The 19716-nt window shown below is 39.4% G+C and overlaps 1 protein-coding gene across 1 annotated transcript in view; it reads left to right on the forward strand.

Annotated features, from left to right (window-relative positions):
* The window catches only part of LOC133644585 (disabled homolog 1-like), a 201379-nt gene that overhangs the window by 145102 nt on the left and 36561 nt on the right, over window positions 1–19716 (forward strand). Inside the window, 2 exon segments of the mRNA XM_062039195.1 lie at window positions 6622–6675; window positions 7201–7284. Of these exon segments, the coding sequence (XP_061895179.1) occupies window positions 6622–6675; window positions 7201–7284 (138 nt within the window).

Here is a 19716-nt window from a genome sequence, read left to right on the forward strand (position 1 = left end):
TATATATACTATTAACCGCAACAGCTAATTGTAAAAAAAAAACCCTAACAACATTATAATTTGTACAATTTCAGAATGTGCTTGTTCTATTTTCAAACAAAGAAAACAATATGAAGTTGTCTTTATTTTTAAGTTATCGTGCCGTGATTTCACCAGTCCGGCCCACTTGGGAGTAGATTTTTCTCCATGTGGCCCCCGATCTGAAATGAGTTTGACACCCCTGCTCTAGAGGCAATAAGGATTTATCTATAGTGGTTAATGTAATGCAGGAGTCTCAAACTCAATTTACCTGGGGTAGATAGGGTCGGGGGTGAGGCTGGGCCGTACTAAGTATTGACTTCTGAACCCTGTGACTCAATGTGTTAACAGCTTCTACCAGCAGCTATGGAGACCCACAGCTATGATATGCCTTAAGTGATTAAGTCAAATCTTATGTAAAAATCGTCTATTTCCACACTGTTGAATTCCCCAGGAGATGGTCAGAGACACTTATGTTTGCTTAGAGGAAGATTCTGTTATTTTTGTGTTTGGATGTTTTTTTTTATAGGGGGATTCAATACTGCTATAATATATTTAACTAATAGCCATATAGAGAACATACAAACCCTTTATTTATTGAATCACAAATATTGAAATTCAACGATTTGGTGCATTTGCAAACAGCTAAATTGATGCACAAAGCAAACTATAATCTGCTATCTAAGAATGTACAACAATTCTTCTCAACAAAAGAGGAGACATATAACCTTAGAGGAAAAACTAATTCAAAACATTTGTATGCTTGTACAACACTTAAAACCTTTAGCATATCAGTATGTGGAATAAAATTATGGAACGGATTAACCAAATAAATCAAACAAAGCACCGATATGATTCAGTTTAAGAGACTGTTCAAACTACAAGTGTTCACAAAGTACACAGAACAATAATTATAATGAACATCTTGAACCCTTTTTTTATTTTTATTTTTTGTTGTATTGTTTTTTTTGGTAGGTTTTTTTTCGATAAAGATTATTTGTATATTTAATATTTGTTTACTTACTATGGTATATTATTTATTTATTATTTATTTTTTCACCGTTCTGTTACAGAGAACAAGGAAATGGGATAAAATTGGGGTAGGAATAAATAAGCCCAGCTTCTTCCTACTCCTTTTCGGACGTGCTGTAATGAAACAACTGGAAATAGGTGATGCATTACATTGTATGGTATGCATGTTCGAAATAAACTGAAACTGAACTGAACTGAACCCAGAGTGTGCAGGTCGCAATTACACTGAACTAGGGCTGTGAAACTCCTTTTCACTGAGGGCCACATCGCAGTTATGTAACAGTGAATAATATATGAATAATAATGTATGAGAAATCGCTTAATGATATTGTTACACAATTGCCTATGAATTTGATTATATATATATAAATAAATATATATATATATATATATATATATATATATATATATATATATATATATATATATATATATATATATATATATATATATATATATACACTACCGTTCAAAAGTTTGGGGTCACCCAAACAATTTTGTGGAATAGCCTTCATTTCTAAGAACAAGAATAGACTGTCGCGTTTCAGATGAAAGTTCTCTTTTTCTGGCCATTTTGAGCGTTTAATTGACCCCACAAATGTGATGCTCCAGAAACTCAATCTGCTCAAAGGAAGGTCAGTTTTATAGCTTCTGTAACGAGCTAAACTGTTTTCAGATGTGTGAACATGATTGCACAAAGGTTTTCTAATCATCAATTAGCCTTCTGAGCCAATGAGCAAACACATTGTACCATTAGAACACTGGAGTGATAGTTTCTGGAAATGGGCCTCTATACACCTATGTAGATATTGCACCAAAAACCAGACATTTGCAGCTAGAATAGTCATTTACCACATTAGCAATGTATAGAGTGTACTTCTTTAAAGTTAAGACTAGTTTAAAGTTATCTTCATTGAAAAATAAGGACATTTTAATGTGACCCCAAACTTTTGAACGGTAGTATGTATATATATATATATATATATATATATATATATATATATATATATATATATATATATATATATATATATATATATATATATATATATATATGTATATATACATATATATATATATATGTATATATATATATATATATATATATATATATATATATGTATATATATACATATACTTATATATATATATATATATATATATATATATATATATATATATGTATATATATATATATATATGTATATATATATATATATGTATATATATACATATATATGTATATATATATATATATATATATATATATATATATATATATATATATATATATATATATATATATATATATATATATATATATATATATATATTTACGTACACTGTAGAAAAAAAAGTTGGTATATTTTGCGATTAAAAACGGTCTTCTTTGTCGTCAGAATTTTTCCGGCTTATTAATGTAAACATAAAAATTGTGCCACTGTTTTTTGTGGTAAAATTCTGCCTACTCAGCTGACAGTTTGTTTGTTTTTTTTACCGTAAAATCTACTGTTGTCGTTTTTCAACAGTACCGCTGTTTTGTTTACAGTAAAGTTCTGGCAACAGAGCCAAGAGTTTTTACTGTAAATTCTACTTTCATTTTTGCAGTGTACAATTTGACGGATAACTTGCTTTGAAATCATAAGTCAAGCAAGTATTTCAGTTTTTATTTGCAACGTAACACAAACATTTGGAATTTATGATAATCTAATGTTTTTTGCATTATTAGATAATATAATAGTTTAAAAGTTTACATTGTGTATATGTAAGTTTTTCTGTCAAAATGGCGATAGATGGTAAATTACTTATTTCTAGGCTTTTGCAGGCCATATAAAATGATGTGGCGGGCCAGATCTGGTCCCCAGACCTTGAGTTTTACACCTCTGCACTGACTTATGAAGTTAAAACGAGGGCCGCGAGCTTGAGACCCCTGACGTAATGCAGCATTACACAAGCATAATTTTGTTTTCTTACTTGATATTATTATTACCCTTCTGTTTACTTACGTTACCCTGATAGGAACACGCCTAACGTCGCAAATTCACACATATCGCGGTTTGCTATCTGCGCTCATTGTTCCAGCTGTCAAATTTTTCACTGTGCGAGACATATAAATATTGCATGTCATCATATGCGTGACACTGAGTTATTACATGTCAAACGCAGCCTTAATCAAGGCCACATTCATAGAGACAGTCGACTGATTAGCCTCCGAGATGAGGTCTCACTCTCCAGATTTTAATTCTGATTATTTCACACACACACAAAAGTGATTGACTCCCAAATCCGGGATGGGCATTTAACCAAAGTTCTTTGGTGGATGAAATTGGGCTTCATTTAACGACTAATAACTGTTTATGATCATAATTGAACTACAGTGGAATCTCGATTCATGGACTTAATTGGTTTTGGTACTTGAACAGGGGTTGTTAAGAAAAAGTTGGGTATATTTAAGCAAATTTCGCCAAAAAAACAATATAAACATGAATAATGAGTCCCAGCGTCGACAAAAGTCAATATTTTCATAACATTTGTGCACAATATCAAGTGCTGTACAATACTGTATATCAAACAAGCATAACAAGGTGGTGATGGATCAACTTTTTATTAAATAACAAAGTCAAAACAACAAACTGTACTCATTTGTAGCCAAAATGCACACACTAGTGCACTTGTGGAGGCCAACCAGTGGCTAGGCCCTGTGTACGTGGGTAAACCTCACTCCCTGACAACGTCAAGGTCAACGCTGACTATTGTGTTGATAGTCCGGACTTTTAACTCAATAGCTAGCACGCGGCCCAGTTTCAAGGCCAGGGCAGAACGGAAAAGCAGGGACTAAACAAAACGGCAGGCACACAATGGGTAGATTAAATGTTCGTACACGGAGACGAGGTTCGTAGATCAAATCATATTTGTATTTGGTCAGTGGCTTGTTAATCAAAAAAATTTGTACGATGAGAGGTTCATATATCAAGGTTCTTCTGTATTTTAAGGGTTGAGAAATCCTAAAATGTTCAAAAGTTAGGTCGGGAAATTATATTCCCATAAAATGCAGAGCAAAACGTCCTCAAATATAAATGGACAAAGCAACTGCACCAAATAAAGGAACACTGTGGATGTTAATATTTTGCAGACCTGGTGATATGTTAACTTTTCAAGCCTTAGGAGCCTCTCACTCCATCCATTTTCCACTAGACTGTCTTGCAGCTTGCACGGTAATCGAGTTAAAAATGGTCGTCTACCAAACCTTGACTCTTAAAGTCGTTCGAACTGCGTACTTCTTCCACTGGCCGTTAAGAGAGAGTTTTCAATGTATTATTTATTATTATTATTTATATTGGAACAAATGTTGATTTTGTTCAAGATGGTCCTCTTTGTCAATTATGTCATTGGTAGCTTTACAAAATATTGTATGACTTCTTTAGCTGCCTATTTAGGCAGCAAACTAGGTGGGTCTGAATGATTTACGCCCATCACTGGTTTCTTCTAAAGCCCCAACTTTTTCCACTGAGAGTTTGCACACTACAATAAATATGTTTTTAACCTTTAGAGGGCTCCCCTCAAGTTTGGTCTTGGGGACCCAGATGGGTCTCAGTCACAAAAATTAAAAAAAATAAGTCATATATTATTTATTTATTTATTTTATTACCAATAATTTAATATTTAGAACAACTTCAGGTATATCTGTTAATATATATAGTTATTATTATTTTATTTCTTAAATGTTTTATGGCTTTTTAGTCAAAACCCTGTTGTTTTTTGGGGGGCAAAACACAAAATATGCAATATTTCCCCTTAACACATTTGTGGAAAGTGGAATATTTAACATGAATTAATCAGCATTTAAGTAGATCATCAATTTAAAACAACATTGTTTTTAATTAATTTACATTTTTACAGCAATTATGACTGTTTAAAAAAAATTAAAAGTCCCACTAAAATATTCAGGGATCCAAAAGGGCCCACTCATAAAAGTGTTAAAAATATTTTGTACATTTTCATTTAATTGCAATGCTTAAATCCTTGATCAACTTCAGATCTGTCAGTTATCTATACGTTTTTAAAATTAATTCTGATTTTGTTTTTGTTTTATACCCTTTTTATAGAAAAAAACATGTTTTTATATGGCAAACAAACAAAATATGCATTATTTCCCCCAAAAAAATATTTCAAATGTAAAGTAATTGATGCCTTGAATAGGTCAATAATTCATTACACCAGCGGTTCTGAAATGGGGGTATGCCAAGGGGTATGTGAGATTTTTTTTAAATATTCTAAAAATAGCAACAATTCAAAAATCCTTTATAAATATATTTATTGAATAATACTTCAACAAAATATGAATGTAAGTTCATAAACTGAACATCACATCAAGTAGGCTATTCATGTCATTACCATAAACCCAGAGTTTCCTCCATGCCATAATGGTTTGACCCTCACTAAAATGTCTGTCAATAAGAACTGTGAAAAGAAATGCAACAATGCAATATTCAGTGTTGACAGCTAGATTTTTTGTGGACATGTTCCATAAATATTGATGTTAAAGATTTCTTTTTTTGTGAAGAAATGTTTAGAATGAAGTTCATGAATCCAGATGGATCTCTATTACAATCCCCAAAGAGGGCACTTTAAGTTGATGATTACTTCTATGTGTAGAAATCTTTATTTTTAATTGAATCACTTGTTTATTTTTCAAAAAGTTTTTAGTTATTTTTGTATCTTTTTTTCCCAAATAGTTCAAGAAAGACCAGTGCAAATGAGCAATATTACAATTTAATAAATCAGAAACTGATGACATAGTGCTGTATTTTACTTCTTTCTCTTTTTTTCAACCAAAAATGCTTTGCTCTGATTAGGGGGTACTTGAATTTTAAAAAATTTCACAGGGGGGTACATCACTGAAAAAAGGTTGAGAACCACTGCATTACACCATTGATTTTGACACATTATTATTTTTGGAGCAATGACAGCTTTAAAGAAAGAAACAGCCTGCATGGCGGCTTTGTGTTTGTCAAGCGTTGGTAAACGAACAAAAAGCGAGAGCAACGGGGAAGTGCTCTGACCAGACAGGCTATGACGAAAACAAAACAAAATGCAAAATACTTACAGGAAATGTGGAGCGGACGGCGTCCACAAAGTACGAGTGTAGTCGCGCTTAGCATCAAAAGGATCGTCTATGGTTTCCAGTGAACAGAGATTAGATAACATCATCAAAACCGGAAAAGCCGCCAAAATAAAAGCACAGTACAGGAACACTAACAAAACCCAACATAAAGACATGGCCTGGTGTAACCAGCCGTGACAGTGTTATTAGTGTCAACATTGTAACTTTTTCTCGGTACGTGTTTGTTTTTCTTTTTTTTAATTAGTGTTTGTAAAAGGCGTGGGCCGCAAATGGCCCCCGGGCCACACTTCGGACACCCCTGATCTAAATGTATGCGTCAGAATACAGTATGATAGACATTTACATACAAAAAACTGGCGCCTCAAGATGTTTTGTGTCATTTTTCGGTTGACCTGGAGGTAACAGTCTGTCTTGGCTGTGCTCTGAATTCTTGGCCGGCTGTGTAGGTTCCCACCAGTCAACAGAAGGAAGGGGTCTATGACGTCCCAAAGCGACACCCAGTGAGTGACGCCCACCGTGTTTGCCCGCTCCCGCCAGTCTGCCTCCCCATTCTCAGTCAAACCTCTCAGCTCGTCCAACCATTCCGTGGTCTCTCTCCCCCGTACCCTTTTTAGCTCCTTCCTTGACCTGTCACTCAGTATATGTCCCACTGGGTGTGGTGTACTTATGGTTCCCCTGAGAGGTTTGCTGGGACCCAGTGCTTTGTGCAGTGCCCTGCTCCTCTGCTTGTGGTGGCTGGCGCCCTCCTTCCTTGTGCTCTATGTGCGGATGCCATATATGTGTGTCGTGCGTGTGTGTGTAAACGTGTTTGTCGTGCTCAATCAAGCATGCCTGGCTGTGGTTTGCTCGCTGGTGCATCCAACATGAACCTGCATGACCGTCGCCCAGATTATGTTTGACACATTCTGCCACTGTCATCTTTCTATAAATGGATAAGCACATTTATTATACACCAACTATGCACGGCATTGTGGCATAATATAATGGGATCTTACATGAACGGTATTGACAATTCTATTTCAAAGACATTTGGAATAGCTCACAGTGAATCACAGACCTCGGTCACGGCTGAACGACTCCAGTCCTGTTGGTGCCATTTGCTGGATCAGGTATCGGCAAAAAAACTCTGTACTGCACATGTATTTGCGTCTTTAGTAAAAACAAAGAAAGGTGGAATTTCAGCCAGTTGGGTAGTTTCTGCCAACAAACAACTGTCGAATAGCTAATCCTTGATCAATTGACATATGGACGAATAAGTAAGAGTCGGATGGACAGACCAATAAATAGTCACACATCCAGGCATATGGTAACCTGACTCTCGCCAGATCCTTGTAGTTCGCTGAACTCCACACAAGGATCTGGGATCGAGGGCAATGCAAACTCCTTCAAGATAGCAAAATAGAATGAACCAATCAGGATCGCCGGGCGGGATTTCATAGATGTGACGTAGCGCCGAAGCGACTGTTTGATTCAAACAACAACGGCGGCACACAGCAAGGAGTCGTGTGCGGACATTGTATTCTGCTATTGCAACTGTTTTGTCGAATCAATCGAATATTAATTATTTAAATTAATTAATTAATTATTTTTGCTCTGTCGTTATCCAATATGTTGGCTGTTCTGTTTTGGATTTCCCAGCGTCACGGGTTGATTTCGATGTGAGTGGTTGAAGTAGCACGTCATTCAAGATAACGGACAAGTGGTTTATCCAATCACATACAATGATTTTTTTCCCCAGGCCCCGCCTCCTATTGAGAAGTCCCAGATCCTTGTGTGGAGCTCAGCGAACTACAAGGATCTGGCGAGAGTCAGGTTAGGCATATGGATGGAAAGATGCATAATCAGGCGGATGGACTAAAAGTCTGATTGAAGGATGAAGGAACCGTTGTTTAGTTCTTGTAAAATCCTGCAAACTAACAAACATATCCACAAAAAACTGCGATCAAACAATAGCAGTCGACAGACAAATGGAACAGACAAGTGGATAGACGGGCTTACGGACGGACTGACACCTAATCGGAAGGACAGACAGGTTGTCGGAAGGATAGGCAGTCCGGCAGAGAGTTTGAAGAACAAATGGAAGGGTGCCTCTGCAGTTTTACAATAAAACAAAAGAACAGTAACAGGCCCCTTGATACGAAGATGGATGAATCGCTGGACAGATGGACCTGCGGATGGTTGGTCTGTTGTGTAATGCTATTAACTAACAGAAAAAAAACTAACGGAAAGATGGAAAGATAGACGGACTAATCAACGGATGGACAGTTCTGTAGTTTTTGCCTGCTAATTGACTGTCAAACCAACAAGAGATCAATCAAAATGATACCCTTCTGTAGATGCAGTACAGTTGTAGAATCCTTTAAACACACTGTTCAGTCAGCCATGATGGTGTCAGTCAAAGCTGAACATCATTATCTTTGTAAAGGCTACATTTTTGTACTGGATCTCATTACATTGTGCAGGTGGTCATAATGTCAAAGCTGGTGGTTATACGTCCTTGCATACAGTATATTTTAAGAACATGTGACTCATAGTTCTGAATTTCTATCCGAAACGTACAACCTCAATCTGCTCATGTTAAAAATCCCAGTTAGTGTATGTACTGTGTGTTTATACAGTAGGTGTGTGTCTGTGTGTGTGGTATATCTTTTAGTTATTGGCTTCCCGCTGCCGGCAGTTATAATGAAAGATGACCTTGGCTACTGTCAGGCTGCAGCGGCTGTAACTCCACTGCTCTTTATCTGCCCATAAAGATGCGGCTTATATTGCTGGTGGATTTAATCTGCTAAAATCTCCCAAGTCGTAATAAGCGGCCTGCTCTCCCGCAGACGTATGAATGTGTGTGTGTGTGTGTGCTTGTAAGAGTTTATGTGTGCATAAAGGGTTTCAACGCTCTGTCCCTTGTTGATACCTGGAGCACAGCCTTCTCAGTCTATTCACTTTGTGTGTGTGTGTGTGTGTGTGTGTGTGTGTGTGTGTGTGTGTGTGTGTGTGTGTGTGTGTGTGTGTGTGTGTGTGTGTGTGTGTGTGTGTGTGTGTGTGTGTGTGTGTGTGTGTGTGTGTGTGTGTGTGTGTGTGTGTGTGTGTGTGTGTGTGTGTGTGTGTGTGTGTGGTCTTAAATGGCTAAATTGGACTGGGCCAAGTCAACAACACAGGCTCTGTGAATTTTTGGTTGGCTCAGAATTAGTCTTGCATTTACTCCTTTGGCCATCTTATCCAGAGCTTTGGTAAGAAGCTTACGGGCACCCTAGTACATATTTCTACGTGTTTGGCCTTACCCTTCCTGCGGCACATGATGCCATGTCGGCAGGTGTCTGTAAGTAAGCGAATCCGATTTATTTTTTGCTGTTGTTGTGTTGGGTTTTAATGTTTTCTTGTCCTCCCGGTGGGTCAGAGAGAAATCATAGTTGAATAAATGGTTCGTAGGCTTGAAAATATCCTGTGTTGAGGTCTGATTGCACGGGTAATTGCTTAAACGCAGCTAAAATCTTGTATAAACAAATTACGGCTTTAATGCTACGACAATCCACTCAGTTACCTATATGTACAAAACCCAAAACCAGTGAAGTTGGCACGTTGTGTAAATCGTAAATGAAAACAGAATACAATGATTTGCAAATCCTTTTCAATGTATATTCAGTTGAATAGACTGCAAAGACAAGATACTTAATGTTCAAACTGGAAGACTTTGTTGTTTTTTGCAAGTATTAGCTCATTTGGAATTTGATGCATGCAACATGTTTTTAAAAAAAGCTGGCACAAGTGGCAAAAAAGACTGAGAAAGTTGAGGAATGCTCATCAAACACTTATTTGGAACACCTCACAGGTGAACAGGCTAATTGGGAACAGGTGGGTGCCATGATTGGGTATAAAAGCAGCTTCCATGAAATGCTCAGTCATTCACAAACAAGGATGGGGTGAGGGTCACCACTTTGTCAACAAATGCGTGAGCAAATTATTGAACAGTTTAAGAACAACATTTCTCAACCAGCTTTTGCAAGGAATTTAAGGATTTCACAATCTACGATCCGTAATATCATCAAAAGGTTCAGAGAATCTGGGAAAAAATCACTGTATCTAAGCGGCAATGCCCGTGACTTTGGATCCTTCAGGGACTTGGTGTCCTCCGGACCAAAGAGGAAAATAACCATCCAGACTGTTATAGGCGCAAAGTTCAAAAGCCAGCATCTATGGGGGTGTATTAGTGCCCAAGGCATGGGTAACTTACACATCTGTGAAGGCACCATTAATGCTGAAAGGTACATACAGGTTATGGAGCAACATATGTTGCCATCCAAGCAAGGTCTTTTTCATGGACGCCCCTGCTTATTTCAGCAAGACAATGCCAAGCCACGTGTTACAACAGCGTGGCTTCGTAGTAAAAGAAGCCACTACTGGCCTGCCTGTAGTCCAGACCTGTCTCCCATTGAAAATGTGTGGCACATTATGACGCGTTAAATACCACAACGGAGACTGTTGAACAACTTAAGCTGTACATGAAGCAAGAATGGAAAATAATTCCACCTTAATAGCTTCAAAAATTGGTCTCCTCAGTTCCCAAACGTTTACTGAGTGTTGTTAAAAGGAAAGGCCATGTAACACAGTGGTAAAAATGCCCCTGTGCCAACTTTTTTGCAATGTGTCGCTGCCATTTAATGCTAAGTTAATGATTATTTGCTAATAAAAATTAAGTTTCTCAGTTCGAACATTAAGTATATTGTCTTTGCAGTCTATTCAATTAAATATAAGTTGTTTATATTTACCATTCACACAACATGCCAACTTCACTGGTTTTGGTTTTTGTAATTACCAATACCGTTACACTGTTAGATATAGCAATACTGTAGTCTCCTGTAGGGTTAGCAATGTCTGATTGCAAGACTGAATTAACAGTACCTCTGCTGGTTGGCAGCCAAGTAGTGCATTCCATTTTGTCTCCATTTTAAAAGCAATGAATCAACATTTTTTCATCAACAAGTATCTCCAATTGATTAGGAGATTCATTGCTTTCTATGCCTATCCTGCCGGTGTAGCATTTAGCGAGCTATTCAGTTATTTAACACTAAGCCATGCGTCCCACCGTGTAGCCACCATCTAGCTGTGTAGCATTGAACTCCGCCATGTACAGTCGCGATCAAATGTTTACATACATTTGTAAAGAACATAATGTCATTGCTGTCTTGAGTTTCCAATAATTTCTACAACTCTTATTTTTTTCGTGATAGAGTGATTGGAGCACATACTTGTTGGTCACAAAAAACATTCATGAAGTTTGGTTCTTTTATGAATCAACTTTTGTTTCAACTTTCCTCCAGATGAAACAAAAATTTAGCTGTTTGGCCACAATACCCAGCAATATGTTTGGAAGACAAAAAGTGAGGCCTTTAATCCCAGGAACACCACACCTACCGTCAAGCATGGTGGTGGTAGTATTATGCTCTGGGCCTGTTTTGCTGCCAATGGAACTGGTGCTTTACAGAAAGTAAATGGGACAATGAAAAAGGAGGATCACCTCCAAATTCTTCAGGACAACCTAAAATCATCAGCCCGGAGGTTGGGTCTTGGGCGCAGTTGGGTGTTCCAACGGGACAATGACCCCAAACACACGTCAAAAGTGGTAAAGGAATGGCTAAATCAGGCTAGAATTGAGGTTTTAGAATGGCCTTCCCAAAGTCCTGACTTAAAGGCCTACTGAAACCCACTACTACCGACCACGCAGTCTGATAGTTTATATATCAATGATGAAATCTTAACATTATAACACATGCCAATACGGCCGGGTTAACTTATAAAGTGACATTTTAAATTTTCCGCTAAACTTCCGTTTCGAAACGCCTCTGAGGATGACGTATGCGCGTGACGTACCCCGGGGAACACGGGTATGCCTTCCACATTGAAGCCAATTACAAAAAGCTCTGTTTTCATTTCATAATTCCACAGTATTCTGGACATCTGTGTTCGTGAATCTGTTGCAGTTATGTTCATTGCATTATGGAGAAAGAAGCTGAGCAAGCAAAGAAGAAAGTTGTCGGTGCGAAACGGACGTATTTTTCGAAAGAAGTCAGCAACAACAGTACACAGCCGGCGCGTCTTTGTTTACATTCCCGAAAGATGCAGTCAAGATGGAAGAACTCGGATAACAGAGACTCTAACCAGGAGGACTTTTGACTTCGATACACAGACGCCTGTAGAGAACTGGGACAAGACAGACTCTTACCAGGATTACTTTGATATGGATGACAAAGACGCAGACGTGCTACCGTGAGTATGCAGCTTTGGCTTCTAAACATTTGATCGCTTGACCGTATGTGCGCAACTTTTTTTTTGCGTATGTACGTAACTTTTTTAAAATATATAAGCTTTATGAACCTTGGGTTAGGTGAACGGTCTTTTGGGCTGAGTGATTGTGTGTGTTGATCAGGTGTTTGAATTGTATTGGCGTGTTCTATGGAGCTAGGAGCTAGCATAGGAGCTAGGAGTTAGCATAACAAAGACGTAGGTGTTTTTATGCAGGATTAATTTGTGTCATATTAAATATAAGCCTGGTTGTGTTGTGGCTAATAGAGTAAATATATGTCTTGTGTTTATTTACTGTTTTAGTCATTCCCAGCTGAATACCAGGTACCGTGAGTATGCAGCCTTGGCTGCTAAACATTTGATAGCTTGACCGTATGTGCGCGTCACGTACGTAACTTTTTAAAAATATATAAGCTTTATGAACATTGGGTTAGGTGAACTGTCTTTTGGGCTGAGTGATTGTGTGTGTTGATCAGGTGTTTGAATTGTATTGGCGCGTTCTATGGAGCTAGGAGCTAGCAGAGGAGCTAGGAGCTAGCATAACAAACACGTAGGTGTTTTTATGCAGGATTAATTTGTGGCATATTAAATATAAGCCTGGTTGTGTTGTGGCTCATAGAGTATATATATGTCTTGTGTTTATTTACTGTTGTAGTCATTCCTAGCTGAATATCAGGTACCGTGAGTATGCAGCCTTGGCTGCTAAACATTTGATAGCTTGACCGTATGTGCGCGTCACGTACGTAACTTTTTAAAAATATATAAGCTTTATGAACCTTGGGTTAGGTGAACGGTCTTTTGGGCTGAGTGATTGTGTGTGTTGATCAGGTGTTTGAATTGTATTGGCGCGTTCTATGGAGCTAGGAGCTAGCAGAGGAGCTAGGAGCTAGCATAACAAACACGTAGGTGTTTTTATGCAGGATTAATTTGTGGCATATTAAATATAAGCCTGGTTGTGTTGTGGCTAATAGAGTAAATATATGTCTTGTGTTTATTTACTGTTGTAGTCATTCCCAGCTGAATATCAGGTCACCCCCGCCTCTCACAGCATCTTCCCTATCTGAATAGCTTCCACTCCCCACTAGTCCTTCACTTGCACTTTACTCATCCACAAATCTTTCATTCTCGCTCAAATTAATGGGGAAATTGTCGCTTTCTCGGTCCGAATCTCTCTCACTTCATGCGGCCATCATTGTAAACAATAGGGAACTTTGCATATATGTTCAATTGACTACGTCACGCTACTTCCGGTAGGGGCAAGCCTTTTTTTTATCAGATACCAAAAGTTGCGATCTTTATCGTCGTTGTTCTATACTAAATCCTTTCAGCAAAAATATGGCAATATCGCGAAATGATCAAGTATGACACATAGAATAGATCTGCTATCCCCGTTTAAATAAAAAAAATTCATTTCAGTAGGCCTTTAAACGTGTGGACAATGCTGAAGAAACAAGTCCATTTCAGAAAACCAACAAATTTAGCTGAACTGCACCAATTTTGTCAAGAGGAGTGGTCAAACATTCAACCAGAAGCTTGCCAGAAGCTTGTGAATGGCTACCAAAAGCGCTATAGGGTTGCTATCAGCATACTTAAGCCTATCTATCTCCAGCAATCCTTATAGCAACTTTAAGTAGCATTTAGCTATCCAGCCGCACATAGAATCTATCCATTCATGCAGCATTTAGTGAAGAACAATTTAACTAGGCATTCAGCCATGCAGCCTTTAGCGATACGGTATTAGACTTAGACTTCCTTTTTATTGTCATTCAAATTTGAACTTTACAGTACAGATAAGAACGAAATTTCGTTCCATTAGCTCATGGTAGTGCAGGATAAAAAATCAATAAGGTGCAGATTTAAATAAATAGATTACTGTACAGATAAATATATTGCACTTTTGCATATGCATCAACGTTTATGGATGTATGTTATATTGTGTTTATATTCCAGCGAGTTAATCCATTTTTGGGGGGAATTGAGGGGATTATTATGATGCGTTCAAGAGTCTTACGGCCTGAGGGAAGAAGCTGTTACAGAACCTGGAGGTTCTGCTACGGAGGCTGCGGAACCTCTTTCTAGAGTCCAGCAGTGAAAACAGTCCTTGGTGGGGGTGGGAGGAGTCCCTGCCGATTTTCTGAGCCCTGGTCAAGCAGCGGCTTTTTGCGATCTCCTGGATAGAAGGAAGAGGAGTCCTGATTATCTTTTACCTCAGAATACAAGTTTAAAGGCCTACTGAAAGCCACTGCTACCGACCACGCAGTCTGATAGTTTATATATCAATGATGAAATCTTAACATTGCAACACATGCCAATACGGCAGGGTTAGATTAGTAAAGTGCAATTTTAAATTTCCCGCAAAATATTCTGCTGAAAACGTCTCGGTATGATGACGTTTGCACGTGACGTCACGGATTGTGCGGACATATTGGGACACCATTGTGGCCAGCTATTAAGTCGTCTGTTTTCATCGCAAAATTCCACAGTATTCTGGACATCTGTGTTGGTGAATCTTTTGCAATTTGTTTAATGAACAATGAAGACAGCAAAGAAGAAAGCTGTAGGTGGGATCAGTGTATTAGCGGCTGGCTGCAGCAACACAACCAGGAGGACTTTGAGTTGGATAGCAGACGCGCTACCGTGAGTACGCAGCTTTGGCTTCCAAACATTTGATGGCTTGCCCGTACGTGCGTGCCGCTATGTGCATGTCACGTACGTAACTTTGGGGAAATATATGTGCTGTATGACTTTACGGAGGTGAACGGTACTTTGGGCTGTGGGATTGAGTGTGTTGTGCGGGTGTTTGATTTGTATTGGCGGGTTATATGGACGGGAGGGGGGAGGTGTTTGTTATGCGGAGTAATTTGTGGCATATTAAATATAAGCCTGTTTGTGTTGTGGCTAATAGAGTATATATATGTCTTGTGTTTATTTACTGTTTTAGTCATTCCCAGCTGAATATCAGGTCCCACCCGCCTCTCACAGCATCTTCCTTATCTGAATCGCTTCCACTGCCCTCTAATCCTTCACTCTCACTTTCCTCATCCACAAATATTTCATTTTCGCTCAAAGTAATAGGGTAATCGTCGCTTTCTCGGTCCGAATCGCTCTCGCTGCTGGTGGCCATGAGTGTAAACAATGTGCAGATGTGAGGAGCTCCACAACTTGTGACGTCACGCTACTTCCGGTACAGGCAAGGCTTTTTTATCAGCGATCAAAAGTTGCGAACTTTATCGTCGATGTTCTCTACTAAATCCTTTCAGCAAAAATATGGCAATATCGCAAAATGATCAAGTATGACACATAGAATGGACCTGCTATCCCCGTTTAAATAAGAACATTTCATTTCAGTAGGCCTTTAATTGGTTCTGTGTACCTTAAAAAACTCTTATTGCAAAACTCAATCAAACTTGAAAAAAATAATTGAACTTGGAACACAGAACTGAATAACGATTATTACCTGGTTGAAGCAGTAAAGGTGTCACGCTTCAGATTCCTGTGCACTGTGAGTGAATAACCCACTGAGTAAATCGCAAAATAAACAACGAGAACTCCCGTGGCGTTTTAACAATGTCGAAATAATGCACTTTGCAATTGGATGTGTTCTGCCTGGTCGCCCCGTGCTGCTGCTGTGTTGCTTTTAACGTTTCGGGGGGGGAAAGTGATTACCTGCAGAGAAGCTCTGGAGTGGATTTAGCCTTTATTCCGTCGGCACGGCGCAGGATTGATGGCGGATGGCGTCTTTTAAAGCACATCATTGCAACTTTCCCAAGGAAATGATAGCGCCCCGGTCTCGAGCCTGACCCGGCGTCCCGAGCAGCCCCTCCTGTTATTTACTGTGTCGCCATCTTAAACAGGGGACGGATCGATAAAACACACACACTCGCCAGCCTGTTCCAATCTACCGAGCCCTTGACCCTGCACCCAATGGGAGTGCTGAATCAACACCGTTTGCAACCTCGCGGTCGTTTTTACCGACATCTCCGGCCGATTATTATCTTTGTGTGCCGGGTGTGAGTCGACATCAGCGTGTGCGTGTGTGTTTGCTGTTGTGATCAGTCACTCAGCAGGGGCTCAGCAAGATGGCATTAATTATAGAGGCTGAATTAATTACTAGAGGGAACACGTGCGCAGGTAATTACAGTTTCCCCGTTGGAGATGGCTAATTGATAAGCTGGCGGACGCATGAGGACAAAGGAACGAAATAAAGGGAATACTGGACCACACCACAGAGATGATAATGATGGTCACGGAGACGCTAGTATGTAGCGTTTAGATATTAGTTAGGTGTAGTAATTATAAATCTATTCAGATATGTAGCACAAATTGATGAACTAAGTATCTAGCAGTGTAGCATTTAGCGTCTTATCTTGCCATCTCTTCCGCCATTAAGCATTTTATCTCACTCAGTAGCATTTAGCTGTTTACTCACCAATGAGTTATCCTGCCCGCTTTGTAGCTATCCAACCAGCCATGTGACAATCCACTGTCTTTCCAGTCGTGTAGCATTTGGCTATGTAGTCTGTCATTTAGCATTAAGCTATCTACCACACCATTTAGCAGTTAACTAACGGTTGATTGATTGATTGAGACTTGTATTAGTAGATTGCACAGTACAGTACATATTCCGTACAATTGACCACTAAATGGTAACACCCGAATAGGTTTTTCAACTTGTTTAAGTCGGGGTCCACGTTAATCAATTCATGGTTATGTAGCATCAAGCGATTGAGCCTGCTATATGCAGCATTTAGTTACCCATATAGACATGACACAATTAGCATTTTGCTATCCACACAGCCTCTATCTGTCCATTTAGCTATCCAACCAGCCATGTACCGTTTAGGTCAGAGTTGTGTGATCTTAGTCTATGTTCTTTCCTTTTATGTATTTGTTTAAAGTTAAATGTTTCTTACAGTAAACATCAAATGTGTGTTTTAACTACAGTGCAGCACTTTATGAAACTTCAATTGTTTTTTAAATTATACGATACTAATGAAGGGGATTGGATTGGATTGGATTTCCAGTTGTGTAGTATTTGGCTATGTAGTCTGTCATTTAGCATTTAGCATTACATTTAGCGCTAAGCATTGTATCTCACTCAATAGCATTTAGCTGTTTACGCACCAATGACTTATCATTCAAAATCGGTGTCCTTTGTCACCGATTCTGTTCATAACTTTTATGGACAGACTTTCTAGGCGCAGTCAGGGCGTTGAGGGGATCCGGTTTGGTGGCTGCACGATTAGGTCTCTGCTTTTTGCAGATGATGTGGTCCTGATGGCTTCAACTGGCCAGGATCTTCAGCTCTCACTGGATCGGTTCGCAGCCGAGTGTGAAGCGACTGGAATGAGAATCATCACCTCCATGTCCGAGTCCATGGTTCTCGCCCGGGAAAGGGTGGAGTGCCATCTCCAGGTTGGGGAGGAGATCTTGCCCTAAGTGGAGGAGTTCAAGTACCTAAGAGTCTTGTTCACGAGTGAGGGAAGATCGACAGGCGGATCGGTGCGGCGTCTTCAGTAATGCGGACGTTGTATCGATCCGTTGTGGTGAAGAAGGAGCTGAGCCGGAAGGCAAAGCTCTCAATTTACCGGTCGATCTACGTTCCCATTCTCACCTATGGTCATGAGCTTTGGGTTATGACCGAAAGGACAAGATCACGGGTACAAGCGGCCAAAATAAGTTTCCTCCGCCGGGTGGCGGGTCTCTCCCTTAGAGTTAGGGTGAGGAGCTCTGCCATCCGGGGGGAGCTCAAAGTAAAGCCGCTGCTCCTCCACATCGAGAGGAGCCAGATGAGGTGGTTCGGGCATCTGCTCAGGATGCCACCCAAAGGCCTCCCTAGGGAGGTGTTTAGGGCACGTCCGGCCGGCAGGAGGCCACGGGAAGACCCAAGACACGTTGGGAAGACTATGTCTCCCGGCTGGCCTGGGAACGCCTCGGGATCCCCCGGGAGGAGCTAGACGAAGTGGCTGGGGAGAGGGAAGTCTGGGCTTCTCTGCTTAGGCTGCTGCCCCCGCGACCCGACCTCGGATAAGCAGAAGAAAATGGATGGATGGATGGAGTTATCATTCCCGCTTTGTAGCTTTAAGCTATCCAACCAGCCATGTGATAATCAGCTGTCTTTCCAGTTGTGTAGAATTTGGCTTAGCATGAAGCTATCTACCACACCGTTTAGCAGTTAGCTAACGGTTATGTAGCATCAAGCGATTGAGCCTGACATGTAGCATTTAGCTACCCATATAGCCGTGACACAATTAGCTTGATGTAGCATTTTGCTATCTATTTATCGACAAAGCCTCTATCTGTCCATTTAGCTATCCAACCAGCCATGTACCATTTAGGTCAGAGTTGTGTGATCTTAGTCTATTTTCTTTTCTTTTTAAGTCAAATGTTTCTTACACTAGACATTAAATGTGTATTTTAACTACTGTGCAGAACTTTCTGACACGTTTATTGTCTTTTACATTATACTATATTAATGAAGGGGATTGGACTGGATTTCCAGTTGTGTAGCATTTACATATGTCGTCCGTCATTTAGCATTACGCTATCAACCTTGCAGTGTAGCATGTATCTATTGAATTATGTAGCACCATTTAGCACTTAGCTAACTGTTATCGGTTATTAATAACATTGAGTTATTAATCCTGCCATGCAACATTTACCTGTTCAAATATGTAGCGTCGCTAGCTAGCCCACCATATAGCACTTATGGAACGGTTATGTATCATTAATCCCGCCATACAGCATTTAGCTACACAAGTAGCTTAATTATGCCATGTAGCATTTTGCTGTTTATTTATTCATACAGTCTTTATCTTTTTAGTTAGCTATTAAGCTATCAAACAAGCCTTGTGCCGTCTTTCCAGCTGTGTAGCATTTGACTGGCTATATACTATGTCACTTAGCATGAAGCCATCTACCCCGCCATGTACTCTAGCATTTATCTATTAGTTGGTGTAGCGTTGCCATCTACCCTACCATTTAGCACTTAGCTCACGGTTATTAATAGCATTGAACTATTCATCTAGCCCTACAGCCTTTATCTATTGAGTTAGCTATTTAGTATTAAGCTATCCAACCAGCCATGTGACATTTAGCTGTTCTTCCAGTTATGTAGCATTAATCTATTCAATTATGTAGCATCACCATCCACTAAACCATTCAGCACTTAGCTAACGATTGATATTTATGTAGCTTTAAGCCAATAATTTGCCATGTAGCATTGAGCTAACCACAAAGCCATT

Source organism: Entelurus aequoreus, linkage group LG27, assembly GCF_033978785.1.
Source record: "Entelurus aequoreus isolate RoL-2023_Sb linkage group LG27, RoL_Eaeq_v1.1, whole genome shotgun sequence".
Taxonomy (NCBI): Eukaryota; Metazoa; Chordata; class Actinopteri; order Syngnathiformes; family Syngnathidae; genus Entelurus; species Entelurus aequoreus.